We start from the raw sequence: 14,375 nt of genomic DNA, 5'->3' as shown, positions 1-14,375 counted from the left end.
AGTTTGACATTATCACCCATTTGTCATTTTTACAGATTAAGTGTTTAAGATGGTTATGTATCACTATTGTTTACAAATGAGCTATGACGTAGCCAATGCATATACAGCACAACTTTGGATTTCACCCCCATCTCAAAATCTAATGGTTTTGACTGTTTGGAAGTTTTTATGGAGTGATCTATTTTCCACTTGCTTCGGCCATGCAGTGCTCCTAACAAAAGTGATTATGAAATTATCAACTTTACCCTGTATATCTAAAAATGACCATATAAACCTGTTTAAAGCAAAACTATAAAATCAATTGTATAGTCAGATGAGTCTCCGTTAGCTTACTTTTATTCCGGTAAAACACCATTTTCAACAGTGCGTAGATGACCATAGCCTAGCAAATTAAATAGGTTTTATAGTTGAGTGACAACCTAATATCATACAAGCCATTTTAGAGTTCGAATGCTGATGGTGCACAAGATTATAAATAGGCCGCCTATCTTGCATTGGTCAGTGCGTGAAGCTGGGCACAGTGCGCAGTTTGACTAAGCAACTGATAATCAAATCAAATCAAATGTATTTATATAGCCCTTCGTACATCAGCTGATATCTCAAAGTGCTGTACAGAAACCCAGCCTAAAACCCCAAACAGCAAGCAATGCAGGTGTAGAAGCACGGTGGCTAGGAAAAACTCCCTAGAAAGGCCAAAACCTAGGAAGAAACCTAGAGAGGAACCAGGCTATGTGGGGTGGCCAGTCCTCTTCTGGCTGTGCCGGGTGGAGATTAAAACAGAACATGGACAAGATGTTCAAATGTTCATAAATGATCAGCATGTTCGAATAATAAGAAGGCAGAACAGTTGAAACTGGAGCAGCAGCACGGCCAGGTGGACTGGGGACAGCAAGGAGTCATCATCTCAGGTAATCCTGGGGCATGGTCCTAGGGCTCAGGTCCTCCGAGAGAGAAGGAGAGAATTAGAGAACGCACACTTAGATTCACATAGGACACCGAATAGGACAGGAGAAGTACTCCAGATATAACACACTGACCCTAGCCCCCCGACACATAAACTACTGCAGCATAAATACTGGAGGCTGAGACAGGAGGGGTCAGGAGACACTGTGGACCCATCCGAGGACACCCCGGACAGGGCCAAACAGGAAGGATAAAACCCCACCCACTTTGCCAAAGCACAGCCCCCACACCACTAGAGGTATATCTTCAACCACCAACTTACCATCCTGAGACAGGGCCGAGTATAGCCCACAAAGATCTCCGCCATGGCACAACCCAAGGGGGGGCACCAACCCAGACAGGATGACCACATCAGTGAATCAACCCACTCAGGTGACGCACCCCTTCCAGGGACGGCATGAGAGGGCCCCAGTAAGCCAGTGACTAACCCTGTAATAGGGTTAGAGGCAGAGAATCCCAGTGGAAAGAGGGGAACCGGCCAGGCAGAGACAGCAAGGGCGGTTCGTTTCTCCAGAGCCTTTCCGTTCACCTTCCCACTCCTGGGCCAGACTACACTCAATCATATGACCCACTGAAGAGATGAGTCTTCGGTAAAGACTTAAAGGTTGAGACCGAGTTTACGTCTCTGACATGGGTAGGCAGACCGTTCCATAAAAATGGAGCTCTATAGGAGAAAGCCCTGCCTCCAGCTGTTTGCTTAGAAATTCTAGGGACAATTAGGAGGCCTGCGTCTTGTGACCGCAGCGTACGTGTAGGTATGTATGGCAGGACCAAATCAGAGAGATAGGTAGGAGCAAGCCCATGTAATGCTTTGTAGGTTAGCAGTAAAACCTTAATCAGCCCTTGGTTTGACAGGAAGCCAGTGTAGAGAGGCTAGCACTGGAGTAATATGATCAAATTTTTTGGTTCTAGTCAGGATTCTACCAGCCGTATTTAGCACCAACTGAAGTTTATTTAGTGCTTTATCCGGGTAGCCGGAAAGTAGAGCAATGCCTGGGATCGTTTGGTGTGTCAAATTACTTTTAGATCAATGACTGTCAACACCATTACAAAGGAAGCATCAGTTGTCACAAAAGATTTGTAACGTTCAGAATCGTTTTTCTGACCGCATGTTACATTTGGACAACAACAAAAAAACGCATTTGTTTACATCCCTGTTAGTGAGCATTTCTCCAAGATAATCCATCTGCCTGACAGGTGTGGCATGTCATGAAGCTGATTGAACAGCATGATCATTACACAGGTGCACCTTGTGCTGGGGACAAATAAAGGCCTCTCTAAAATGTGCAGTTTTGTCACACAATGCCACAGATGAGTCAAGTTTTGAGGGAGCGCGCAATTGGCATGCTGACTGCAGGAATGTCCAACGGAGATAATTGTGTTTATTTCTTTACCATAGTCCACCTCCAATGTTGTTTTAGAATTTGGCACTACATCCAACCGGCCTCACAACCGCAGACCCCATGTAACCACGCCAGCCCAGGACCTCCACATCCGACTTCACCTGCGGGATCACCTGAGGAGTATTTCTGCCTGTAATAAAGCCCTTTTTGTGGGGAAAAACTAATTCCGATTGGCTGGGTCTGGCTCCTCAGTGGATGGGCCTATGCCTTCCCAGGCCCATCCAGTCATGTGAAATCCAAAGATTTAGGGCCTAATTAATTCATTTCAATTGAATGATTTCTTAACTGTAACTCAGTAAAATCTTTAAATTGTTGCATTTATATTTTTGTTCCTTTTTATATGATTTATGGACAAACTACAGCAACATATTTAGTTTTATTCACATAATTTAGTTTTTTTTAAAGTAAAATGTTTAATTGGGAGAATTTAATTGGGACGTATTTCGGTAATGAGAATTTGGGGTGAAAGTGTACAACATTTAGGCAAATGTATTTAAACTAAGACACTGTGCCATAAACTACTCATTTTAGTCTTCTGAATGATAGTTGATTGTTGCAGATGCCTCATGGTTTTCTAACTCAATTTGTTACTGCCATGGTTAACTGGTTTCATGAGAATCACCTGCCAGCCCATAGCCACATTAGCTAAACGGTTATGTAAATCACTAGCTAGCACAACATGGCTGGCTAGCTAGTCACAGACACTGCATGAACTCTCAGCAACTAACACAGGCAGCTGATTCATTGAAACCAATTTCTTGTTTTAATTATAGTTTCAATACTAGCTACAGTGGCCAGCTGGCTAGCTTGGAAGAAGTATTGTGTTGTGTGCACTTAGCTAGCTACCATCCCATAGTGTAGCCTATATGACTGTCTCATTTAGTAAGCTGCAAGGGGGTCGATGTCACCGGGAAAAGTATATATTTGTTGTTCTTGTTGGCTGGCCTTTCAGCATACCCCTCGTACTCTTTAGAGAGATGTCTTTACCGACGGGGAAACTGATTCCACATGTACAAACGCTAGCAAATGTCAGTCAGGTGCTATCGCCGACGGTCCCCAAAACAGACTACTCAGCAAGCGAACAAATGTCAAATGAATGCCAGATAATCGTCAGATCAACATTCGGTGTGGTGTGTGTGTGGTCTATCATCTCCAAAGCTATCAGACTGTCAAGGGAAGAGAACAACACTAGCAGAACTGACAGCTCAGTGAAGACAGACCGATCAGTGGAGTAGGATAACAGTCCCTGATGCCTGTGTACTGGTGGATTTTGATTCTGAATGCGAGGATGGTTAAGGCATCCACTTTTCGTTTGATTTTAAAGCCTATTAATGCAATTGTCTGGGCCATGTCCCTCGGCTTAAAGGCCAGACCATGGGAATGCTCTGTGTGCTGTGGGGTTTGTCATTTTTGTGTCTAGTGGTCATTTGGACAGCGACCAAGCAGTAGTGCTTTGCTGATCAGAAGCCCCCTGACCGCTGCACCATGCCGCGCCCCCCCCCACACCATCAGCAGGTTATCATTACATTGCTCTCACTGTGTTTATGCAGGGTTGTGGTAACCTGATTGAGTCTCTATAACATCCAAATCATCAAGCCATTAACAAAGCCAGTGAAACTCACTGGTCTACTATCTGTTGTCAAGCGCTGGAATAGCGGCTTTGCACAGTGAGAAAAAAAGCCCTGTCTCATGGCCTAACTCATGCCTAGTCTTGTACTTGTAGCCACTTTAAGGCACAGTGCTTTGACTGGGAGAGGGTAGCTATGATGTACCCTTTGTGAGAAAAAAGCCTTACTGGCTTTACGGTCAGGGACAGATGCTAATAGATGCTAGCTATATCTGTCATGCTGTCGGTGTCACTGCTCCCATGGCAGATCAAGTGTCAAAACATCAAAGTCAGGTCTATTGCTGTTTGAAAAATAATTTGAGTAATGATCTCATGGGCAGCAATGAAATTGTTTGAATAAGAAATAATTAAATCACCAAGTTACCAGATAATACAAAAACATGTTGCTTAAGGTTGCGATGGCAAATATGGAGCACAAATAGGCCTGTGCTTGTTCACCCCACTACCATCTAGAATGCGGAGACCGTACAGGTGCATCAAAGCTTGGACCGAGAGACTGAGAAAAGGCTTCTATCTCCAGGCCATCAGACTGTTAGTCACCACTAGCCTACCTCCGCCCAGTACCCTGCCCTGAACCTTAGTCACTGTTCTAGCCGGCTACCACCCAGTACTCTACCCTGCAACTTCGACTGTTGCCATTGTACATAGTCATTGAACACTGGTCACTTTGTAAACATTATTATACTGTTTCACCCACTTTATATGTACACTGTATATACTGTATTCTAGTCATGGCTAATGGAAATGACTTCATGTTGCTAATTCCTTTGTAAATATATAGTAGTAGGTCTGACACGCAAGATAATTATGTTAATGTTGTAATCACAATATTTTCTTCCTCTTTGTCTCCTCCACAGATTCGCTACATATCTCAGACACAAGGGTTGCCAGGGGAGCAACTGCTGAACGTGGGAACCAAGACTCCCCGCTTCTTCTGCAAAGAGTCTGACTCGCCTTATGCTCCCTGGAGACTGAAGGTAACGCGCACTGACACCGTGTGACTACTGAACATTGACATCATATACCATAAGCACACCCAGTTCTGAGTACGCTAGGCAGAATTCTAGAGAATGCATGTCTGAATTTTGAAGATTCCCATTTCCTGTTTCTGTAGCTGACAGGGGAACATGAAACTGAGACTGGGATGAAATCCAAAGAGGCCAGGAAGTACATCTTTAGCAGTCTAGATGACATGGCACATGTGAGTACAGAACTTTAAACGATGTGACACATTTAAGCACAGTACGAAATTGCATACAAGTAAATTATTCATGAGAACTATCATATGACACTGCAGTGTGACCAGTGAACACCAGTGGATTTTAATAGAGTAGCTGGATGTTGATTTTGTCCTGCCGCCTCAGGTGAATCTGGTGCTGAACATGAAGGGCAGTGACTCGTTGGCGGAGAAGGCCGACCGGAGGGAGTATGTGGGCCTGCTGAAGACCATGTTGCTAATTGATGCTGAGAAGAGGATTGCTCCCCACGATGCCCTCAACCATCCCTTTGTCACCATGGAGCACCTCCTCGACTTCCCCCACAGCAATCAGTAAGTCTAACCAACAATAGCTCTTACATCCACTACAAAGAAGTGGTGAACTACAAACTATGATTACAGATGGTCACAGATCAGAAGTAGGAAGTAGGCCACAATGTTTCATCTTGAATACCCTCTGCTTGATTCTTCATCTCACACGTTCTCTTTCTTCTCTCCAGTGTTCAATCATGTTTCCAAATCATGGATGCCTGTCAATCACGGCCCAACACGTACAACACACTCAACCGCAACAAAGCCCTGTTCCCCAGACCCTCAACCAACTCAGCTGGACTGCCGATGGCCTTCAGTAAGATGGGATCAGTTCGCTCTCAGGTAATCTATTAACCTCTCGGGTAGGCAGGACGATTTAGAAACTGCAGTGTGTTTTCTATCCAATACTAATAATAATATGCATATATTAGGTTCTGGGACAGAGTAGGATGCAGTTCAGTTTAGGCACGCTATTTATCCAAAAGTGAAAATGCTGCCCCCCTACCCCAAACAGGTTAAGCACAATCACAAGAAGCTTCACATATTGTCTGCATTAATGAACACTGGAAATCTATGATGTTACATTTATGGCTGTGGTACATAAACTTCTTACTGGACCAATGTTTCCACCTACAGGAATATTAAGGCCATTGCATAATATTTACATAATTTTAATGGCACTGCTAGCTCTCACTATTCATTGTCTGAAGTAAATGCTGAAAAACGATGGCAACGCTAGCTATTCTCTTGTTATTTGAAAAGCCTAAACTCACCTATTAAACTTTTCTTGATATCCTAGCAAGAAACCATTGTATTATAGCAATGCTCCAAGAAACACACCTGCTCCAAAAAGAGAATAGAGAACCATTTTCAAACTCGCTGCTTTTTCATCTGCCCCAAGTAAAACTAAAGGTGTAATCATAATGATACATTAGTAACGCAATTACCATTATTGAGTAATGGCAAAGACCAAGAAGGCAGAATCACTTTCTTTAATTGTTTCCATAATGGAAAGAAAAATAGCCTTTATTAATGTGTGTACTACAAATTTGTATGATCCTAAGTTTTTTGATTCTCTGAACAGCGTATTGTTAGAATGAACTGAATTCCATCTGGGTATTGGGACAGACATGAATGCCATTTTGGACATGCGTGACAAATCTAATAAGACCAACTCCAAAGTCCAATCCACATGCAACCAAGGCTCTCTAGCATATACTCCGATTACAACCTCATTGATGCCTGGTAATCCTGAAGCAAAACAGTACACTTTCTACTCGAACAGGCATAAGTCATTCTCACTAATCGATGTCATACTATCTACACCTATTTTCTTTCATCAAGAAAATGTAAATTAGACATACGAGTCTGACCACCACGCTTACTACTGCCAACTTAACATTTCAGAATGTCCTAAAATGCCACCAAAGTTTTTATAAAAAAGAATGCAACTGCATTTGCATCTGGGTTGAATTAATCTTTTTGGACCAGGTAGCTATTACTATTTCCAATTTATTGATAAGATGGAGAGCAGAATTTGCCATCCATCGAGTAAAACTCAACCACTACTTCCGTGGTAATCGTCCCAATCGTTTACTGGCCAAAAAGCTATGCAGTAGTTATCAATTGACTGATAGAGCAACTATTGAATCTGAAAAGGGAATTTCTATCAGAACCCAAATTAATCAAAGATTCTCCTGCTTCTATAATGAGATGTACACCATTCAAAGGTCAATTTGGGAGAGATGTGAACACAGCAATTTCACTTTTTATTACAACATTTTAAGGATGCCACCCAGTGTTCTCATTATCACCCCCTATCTTTGATAAACACAGATATTAAACTGTATTTCAAAATGTTGTCGTCCCGAGACTTACCCACATGGATCCACACGGAACAAAGTGGGTTTGTTAAAGCCTTAATGCTCTGTCGACTACACCTCTGTCCACTATTACATATCTTATATGCTTCATGAGAAACAACAGCTCCTTGGGCTGTATTATCTCTCCATTCAGGAAACAGCTTTTGATAGACTAGAGTGGTCATATCTCTGGTCTGTCTTGGAACATATGGGAAGTGACTCCAATTTCATGAATATTATTTAAAATACTGTATGCCAATTCCTCCGTCATAGTTATAACAGGCAATATCTGCTCTGTTCAGAATACCTAGAAGCAGCAAACAAGGCGATCCAATTTTGCCTCTGCTATTCTTATTATCCATGGAAAATCTGGCACGGGCAATTCCTCAACCGAAGGAAATAATATACATTTCTCTCAAATCTACTGATCACTTCATCTCATACTGCCTCAAGACCCCGATGGAGGACTACTTATGGAATCCCAATCGTTTCCCATTTGAAATATTTGGGAGTAGATATAGTCACTTCTTTAGATAAAACCATTGCCAAAAACTTTAATAGAACACTCAAATCAATTAAGCTAACATATGGAATTGTTTTAACATGGTCATCCCAAGGATCAATTAGCTATTTAATTTTAGGACCCCTTTAGGTATTAAAATATTTTATGGAACATTGACTTTGGCCATACTGCTATTAGCCCATAGAAACGCGTTGTATTGTAACATATTTTTAGGCACTAAACTACTTCCATATACACTGAGTGTATGAAACATTTAAGAAAACGTTCCTCATATTGAGTTTCATCCACCCCCTTTTGCCCTCGGAACAGCCTCAATTCGTCTAAAGTGTTACACAGGGAGGCTGTCCCATGTTTACTCCAATGCTTCCTACAGTTGTTAAGTTGGCTGTATGTCCTTTGGGTGATGGAGCATTGTTTATACACACCGGAAACTGTTAAGTGTGAAAAACCCAGTCACGTTGCAGTTCTTGACAAACTGGTGTGCCTGGCACCTACTACCATACCCCGTTCAAAGGAACTTAAATCTTTTTGTCTTGCCATTCACATACACAATCCATGTCTTGCCTATGCCGCTCTGTACCATCACTCATTCATATATCTTTATCTACATATTCTTTATCCCCTTACACTTGTGTCTCTAAGGTAGTAGTTTTGGAATTGTTAGCTAGATTACTTGTTGGTTATTACTGCGTTGTCGGAACTAGAAGCACAAGCATTTCGCTACACTCGCATTAACATCTGCTAACCATGTGTGTGACAAATAAAATTTGATTTGTCTGAGTTGGATGTATTTTTAATGCATTTATTTGAATTGTTTTTGTACCTGTTACTCCCCTCTGAAAAATAAATGACAAAATAAAAAGTTGGTCACCAATGTTTTAAAATAATGAAAATAATCTCTCCCACCTCTATACAGGCTTTGACGCAATCTGCTCCCTCTGTGATGCATCCTGGGATGCTGCAGACAGGAACCAGTCAGTTTGGATGTAATGACTCCTTTCAGCCAGCCCTCATCCTCTGCCCCCCAGCTATACAAGGTGAAGAGCTTTTCAAATTAGCGCCTAGTAATTTCATGAAAGATACAAAGTCATTGCTGGGTTTACAGTGACAATTCTCCGATCTTATGCTAGTGTGCTTATGTTTTTAAGGTAATCCAAACCAGCCAGGATATACAGTTAGGATGGAAAACACAATACCGATGGTGACCCAAGCCCCTCCCATACAGCCTTTACACATGCGACCCGGAGTCATAGCACAGGTGAGACACTGGCTCACATTAGTGACACTTGTATACAATACAGGAGTCCGATGCTTGTCTCCACCCTGGTCAAAGAGGTCAAATTCAAGTTAGGCTATTTCAGGGGTTTGGTGTTTCCCTCACTTAGTCTTAAAGGTTTATGGTCCACTAATGATTTCTGTCTTTGTCCTTTGCAGCAACCGTGGTCAAGTAGAAACCAGCAGATCCTAATACCAGCCTGGCAGCAAGTGGCTCCCCCTCCCACCACTATGGCTTCTGATTCTGCGGGTGGCCCACAGAGGCTCAGTGACTGGGGGTGAGTTGGTTCACAAGAGAAGTTACTTTTTAACACGTACTTCACAGGCCCCTTCACATTGTGGAGATAAAACTTGTATCATGTTTTGCCTTTTTTTAAAGGAAAGTTCGGCAACACAGCAACCATTACAGCAACATGATGCAGCCTCTTCTAACCAACCAAATGGCCATGTCTGGTCCACAACCAATCAACATTGGCATTGCACACGTGGTGTGGCCACAGCCGCACACCAACAATAGGAACCGGCCCAGTCAGAGCCGGTGAGAAGCACTATGTCTGCCCAATGTTTCTCCTCCACGCTCCAGTCACGTACAGGGTCTATGGCAAATCAATGCTGTTGAATTAACCTGACTTCTTTGTGCCTGGTTTGATAAATTATAGATTTTACTCAAATCAAAACCTACTCAGTTTATTTGTCACCTGGTAGTTAAAGGTGGTTGCAAAAATTGTATTAGTTGGCCTAATTTCATTTTGTGACAAAATAAGCAAGTATAGTGTGTAGGTCATTGTACCATCTAAAACACTAAAATATATAACCAAAAATGATTGTTTTCAGCTGTTTTGAAGCTGGTGTACAATACCAAAAGTAAAAGATGCAAAACAAAACTTAATGGAAGCAGAGAAATAGCGCATATCGAGCAGATCTACTGCTTCTTAGACTTACTTTCACTGAGCATGACAGCGCTTAACTCACATTTCTATGTGAATTTGGTCGGGTCGCCCAAAAAGTTACATATTGCAGCTTTAAAGGGATACTTCGGGATTTTGGCAAGGATGCCCTTTATTTACTTCAGCTGAACTTATGGATACCATTGTTATGCCTGTTCAGTATGAAGGAAGTTGGTGGTAGTTTCTAAGTAACTTCCAGTCATTGTGCAATTGGTAACTAGCATTCGTGCAATGACTAAGTCTATGGGTATCTGCTAACGCTAAGTTAGCAACTTCCTTCAAACCGCATGCAGAGACAATGGTATCCACAAGATTATTTGACTCTAAGGACGTAGATAGAGCCTCATTGCCAAAATCCTGAAGTATCCCTTAAAGTGAATGTTCTACCAAATCGCAGATAATGTTGTTCTTACATAAACAATAGTGTTAAAATGTACTGACGAACAACTTCACTACTTTTACTTCATATTAGCAGCATGCACTACTCCCACAACAATGGCAACATCCAAATCTCAATGTGCCGCTCTCCAAAGATGGCCGACCGTGTTAGTCACGCAGGAGGAGGAGGAGATGGTTCCCGTGGGGAGAGGCCTGAGGTGGAGGTTCAGCAGGAAAGACGACATGAGGAGGAGGTGAGCTGCTGTAAGGCAGTGGAGGATGAGAGGATAGACATGTCCCACCAGCAGCGAGAGTCTGTGGTCATCGACGACCTGCCCAGCCCCACCATCAGCGTCATCAGCAGTGACACGGACGGAGAGGAGGGTTCCTCTTGCAGGTTCAAAGGCAGCCCTGACTGCGAGGCGTGTAAGAGCTCTCTGAACATGGAGCGGGTGTGTTCCCTCAGCAGCCCAGACAGCACCCTGAGCACCAGCTCCTCTGCCTCGGTGCAGTCCAGCCCGTCCCCCTGTAAGAGGCCCAACAGGTACTGCCAACCTGCATGTTTAAACCTTAACAACTTTTTAAAACTTGCGTGAGCGGCCACAGTCTTGATCATCAGTAGCAAACATGGACATTTAGTTCTGTTATTGATAGCTTTTGTCTGTTTTCAGCATGTCTGAGGACGATGGTCATGAGAGTGGCTGCGAGACGGTAGACGGTTCCCCTGCCTCGGACTCCAGCCGGAGCCAGAGCCCCTACCTGGAGAGCCGCTACCTAGGCAACCACAGCCATCAATCTCTGAGCATGAGTACGAGTGGCATGGCCCCCCAGAAGGAGCCCAGCAATCCCCCTGTGAGAACCATGGTGGTGCCACCTTTGAAGGTGGTGCTGAACAACAACATGGACCTGCACACAGACCGAACGGGTCAGTTTCTATTCACAGCGTTACATGTCAAAATGTGTTTATTATTAACAGTAAGAATAAGCCTATACATTGTAATCTTTTGTTTCAGTTTTGTATAACATACAGGCCTGGTTGGAAGTGGTCTCTGTAGGAAAGAGGGTGCTTTGTGAGCCTGGTGATGTGTCAGTCTGAGGAAATTAGGGAGAGTCTGTCACCTGTGCTGATGTCTGCCTTGCAGGTCACATGGGTGTGGCAGGCAGCTACCACTCCTTAGTTGGTCAGAGAGGCTATCACAGGTGAACATGGGTAACTTGCACTGGGCAGCCTGTCTCTGTGGCTGTGCTGATAGCTAGTTGCTGCTGAGTGAACACTTCTGACTTGATCTGCTGTTCCTCTTTTTCTCCGATTCTCATGGATATATATTACTTCCCCAGTTCATCTTGGTGTGTTTTCATGTGTTTTGGATGCTAAAGAAGGTAATTCGGTAGACTCTTGAGTTAGACCAGCTAATTCATGTTGTAAGCATTATCGCAACCATAAAGCACTGTGGCAATGCTACAATCCAGACATGATTAACCTCAACTGTCAGATGTTCTTGAGTGTTCATTTACAGCGCATCATGTAGGTTTGCTTTTGAGGTGTACAGGCTTTTATATGCACTGCAAATCAGGCTATGGGATGTGTACTGTAACTTGTGATTTATACTGAAGGTAACCTAGCTATACACAGAGCAAAGGACTGTCCACTAAATGGGATTGGATCTGATATGGGACATATATTAGGGCCAACATTTGTAAGTGGCATACAGTGCCTTGCGAAAGTATTCGGCCCCCTTGAACTTTGCGACCTTTTGCCACATTTCAGGCTTCAAACATAAAGATATAAAACTGTATTTTTTTGTGAAGAATCAACAACAAGTGGGACACAATCATGAAGTGGAACGACATTTATTGGATATTTCAAACTTTTTTAACAAATCAAAAATTGAAAAATTGGGCGTGCAAAATTATTCAGCCCCCTTAAGTTAATACTTTGTAGCGCCACCCTTTGCTGCGATTACAGCTGTAAGTCACTTGGGGTATGTCTCTATCAGTTTTGCACATCGAGAGACTGAAATTTTTTCCCATTCCTCCTTACAAAACAGCTCGAGCTCAGTGAGGTTGGATGGAGAGCATTTGTGAACAGCAGTTTTCAGTTCTTTCCACAGATTCTCGATTGGATTCAGGTCTGGACTTTGACTTGGCCATTCTAACACCTGGATATGTTTATTTTTGAACCATTCCATTGTAGATTTTGCTTTATGTTTTGGATCATTGTCTTGTTGGAAGACAAATCTCCGTCCCAGTCTCAGGTCTTTTGCAGATTCCATCAGGTTTTCTTCCAGAATGGTCCTGTATTTGGCTCCATCCATCTTCCCATCAATTTTAACCATCTTCCCTGTCCCTGCTGAAGAAAAGCAGGCCCAAACCATGATGCTGCCACCACCATGTTTGACAGTGGGGATGTTGTGTTCAGGGTGATGAGCTGTGTTGCTTTTACGCCAAACATAACGTTTTGCATTGTTGCCAAAAAGTTCAATTTTGGTTTCATCTGACCAGAGCACCTTCTTCCACATGTTTGGCGTGTCTCCCAGGTGGCTTGTGGCAAACTTTAAACGACACTTTTTATGGATATCTTTAAGAAATGGCTTTCTTCTTGCCACTCTTCCATATAGGCCAGATTTGTTCAATATACGACTGATTGTTGTCCTATGGACAGAGTCTCCCACCTCAGCTGTAGATCTCTGCAGTTCATCCAGAGTGATCATGGGCCTCTTGGCTGCATCTCTGATCAGTCTTCTCCTTGTATGAGCTGAAAGTTTAGAGGGACGGCCAGGTCTTGGTAGATTTGCAGTGGTCTGATACTCCTTCCATTTGAGTATTATCGCTTGCACAGTGCTCCTTGGGATGTTTAAAGCTTGGGAAATCTTTTTGTATCCAATCCGGCTTCAAACTTCTTCACAACAGTATCTGGGACCTGCCTGGTGTGTTCCTTGTTCTTCATGATGCTCTCTGCGCTTTTAACGGACCTCTGAGACTATCACAGTGCAGTTGCATTTATACGGAGACTTGATTACACACAGGTGGATTGTATTTATCATCATTAGTCATTTAGGTCAACATTGGATCATTCAGAGATCCTCACTGAACTTCTGGAGAGAGTTTGCTGCACTGAAAGTAAAGGGGCTGAATAATTTTGCACGCCCAATTTTTCAGTTTTTGATTTGTTAAAAAAGTTTGAAATATCCAATAAATGTCGTTCCACTTCATGATTGTGTCCCACTTGTTGTTGATTCTTCACAAAAAAATACAGTTTTATATCTTTATGTTTGAAGCCTGAAATGTGGCAAAAGGTCGCAAAGTTCAAGGGGGCGAATACTTTCGCAAGGCACTGTATTAATCCTGAAATGAAGGGACGCCTAGTCGGTTGTAAAACTGAATGCTTTCAACTGAAATGTCTGACATTTAACCCAACCCCTCTGAACCAGAGTGGTGTGGGGGTGCTGCTTTAATCGACTTTCCACAACATCGGGGCCCGGGGAACAGTTGTTGGGGGTTCACTGCCTTGCTCAAGGGCAGAACTGCAGATTTTTCCACCTTGCCAGCTCAGAATTCAAACCAGCGACCTTCTGGTTACTGACCCAACGCTCTTAAACTTGATCAGGTATTTTTGAATGGGCTACGTCTCAATCCACCATATCGGCCTTCCACATCTGCAGTGAAAGGTGACAGAGCTACAGTGGTGTTTGTCAGACCATGAGACATCCCGAAAATCTTTCTTCTCACAAAAACGTATGTAGTGTCCGAATGGTTTTGCCTACGGTATGACCCCTCTATGGAAAGGTGAGAATCTCACCAACATGTACATAATAGCATTAAGGCCAAATTCAGTGTTTCATCAAATAATTGTTTTATATATTATTTTT

The 14,375-nt window shown here is 42.9% G+C and overlaps 1 protein-coding gene across 5 annotated transcripts in view; it reads left to right on the top strand.

Annotated features, from left to right (window-relative positions):
- The window catches only part of hipk3a (homeodomain interacting protein kinase 3a), a 51,542-nt gene that overhangs the window by 32,164 nt on the left and 5,003 nt on the right, over positions 1–14,375 (top strand). For 3 of the 5 annotated variants that reach the window (XM_031801286.1, XM_031801284.1, XM_031801285.1), the window contains exons 4-14: positions 4,851–4,970; positions 5,108–5,194; positions 5,358–5,542; positions 5,710–5,863; positions 8,823–8,943; positions 9,055–9,164; positions 9,341–9,459; positions 9,561–9,719; positions 10,601–11,050; positions 11,178–11,431; positions 14,114–14,174. In XM_031801286.1, the coding sequence (XP_031657146.1) occupies positions 4,851–4,970; positions 5,108–5,194; positions 5,358–5,542; positions 5,710–5,863; positions 8,823–8,943; positions 9,055–9,164; positions 9,341–9,459; positions 9,561–9,719; positions 10,601–11,050; positions 11,178–11,431; positions 14,114–14,174 (1,820 nt within the window). The remainder of the gene's footprint in view (positions 1–4,850; positions 4,971–5,107; positions 5,195–5,357; positions 5,543–5,709; positions 5,864–8,822; positions 8,944–9,054; positions 9,165–9,340; positions 9,460–9,560; positions 9,720–10,600; positions 11,051–11,177; positions 11,432–14,113; positions 14,175–14,375) is intronic. The other 2 variants (XM_031801287.1, XM_020456718.2) reach the window with 2 other exon arrangements.

The sequence above is a fragment of the Oncorhynchus kisutch genome, linkage group LG22, assembly GCF_002021735.2.
Source record: "Oncorhynchus kisutch isolate 150728-3 linkage group LG22, Okis_V2, whole genome shotgun sequence".
NCBI classification, from domain to species: domain Eukaryota; kingdom Metazoa; phylum Chordata; class Actinopteri; order Salmoniformes; family Salmonidae; genus Oncorhynchus; species Oncorhynchus kisutch.
The sequence above is the reverse complement of the archived record's forward strand: the minus strand, read 5'-3'. Positions and strand labels throughout refer to the sequence as shown.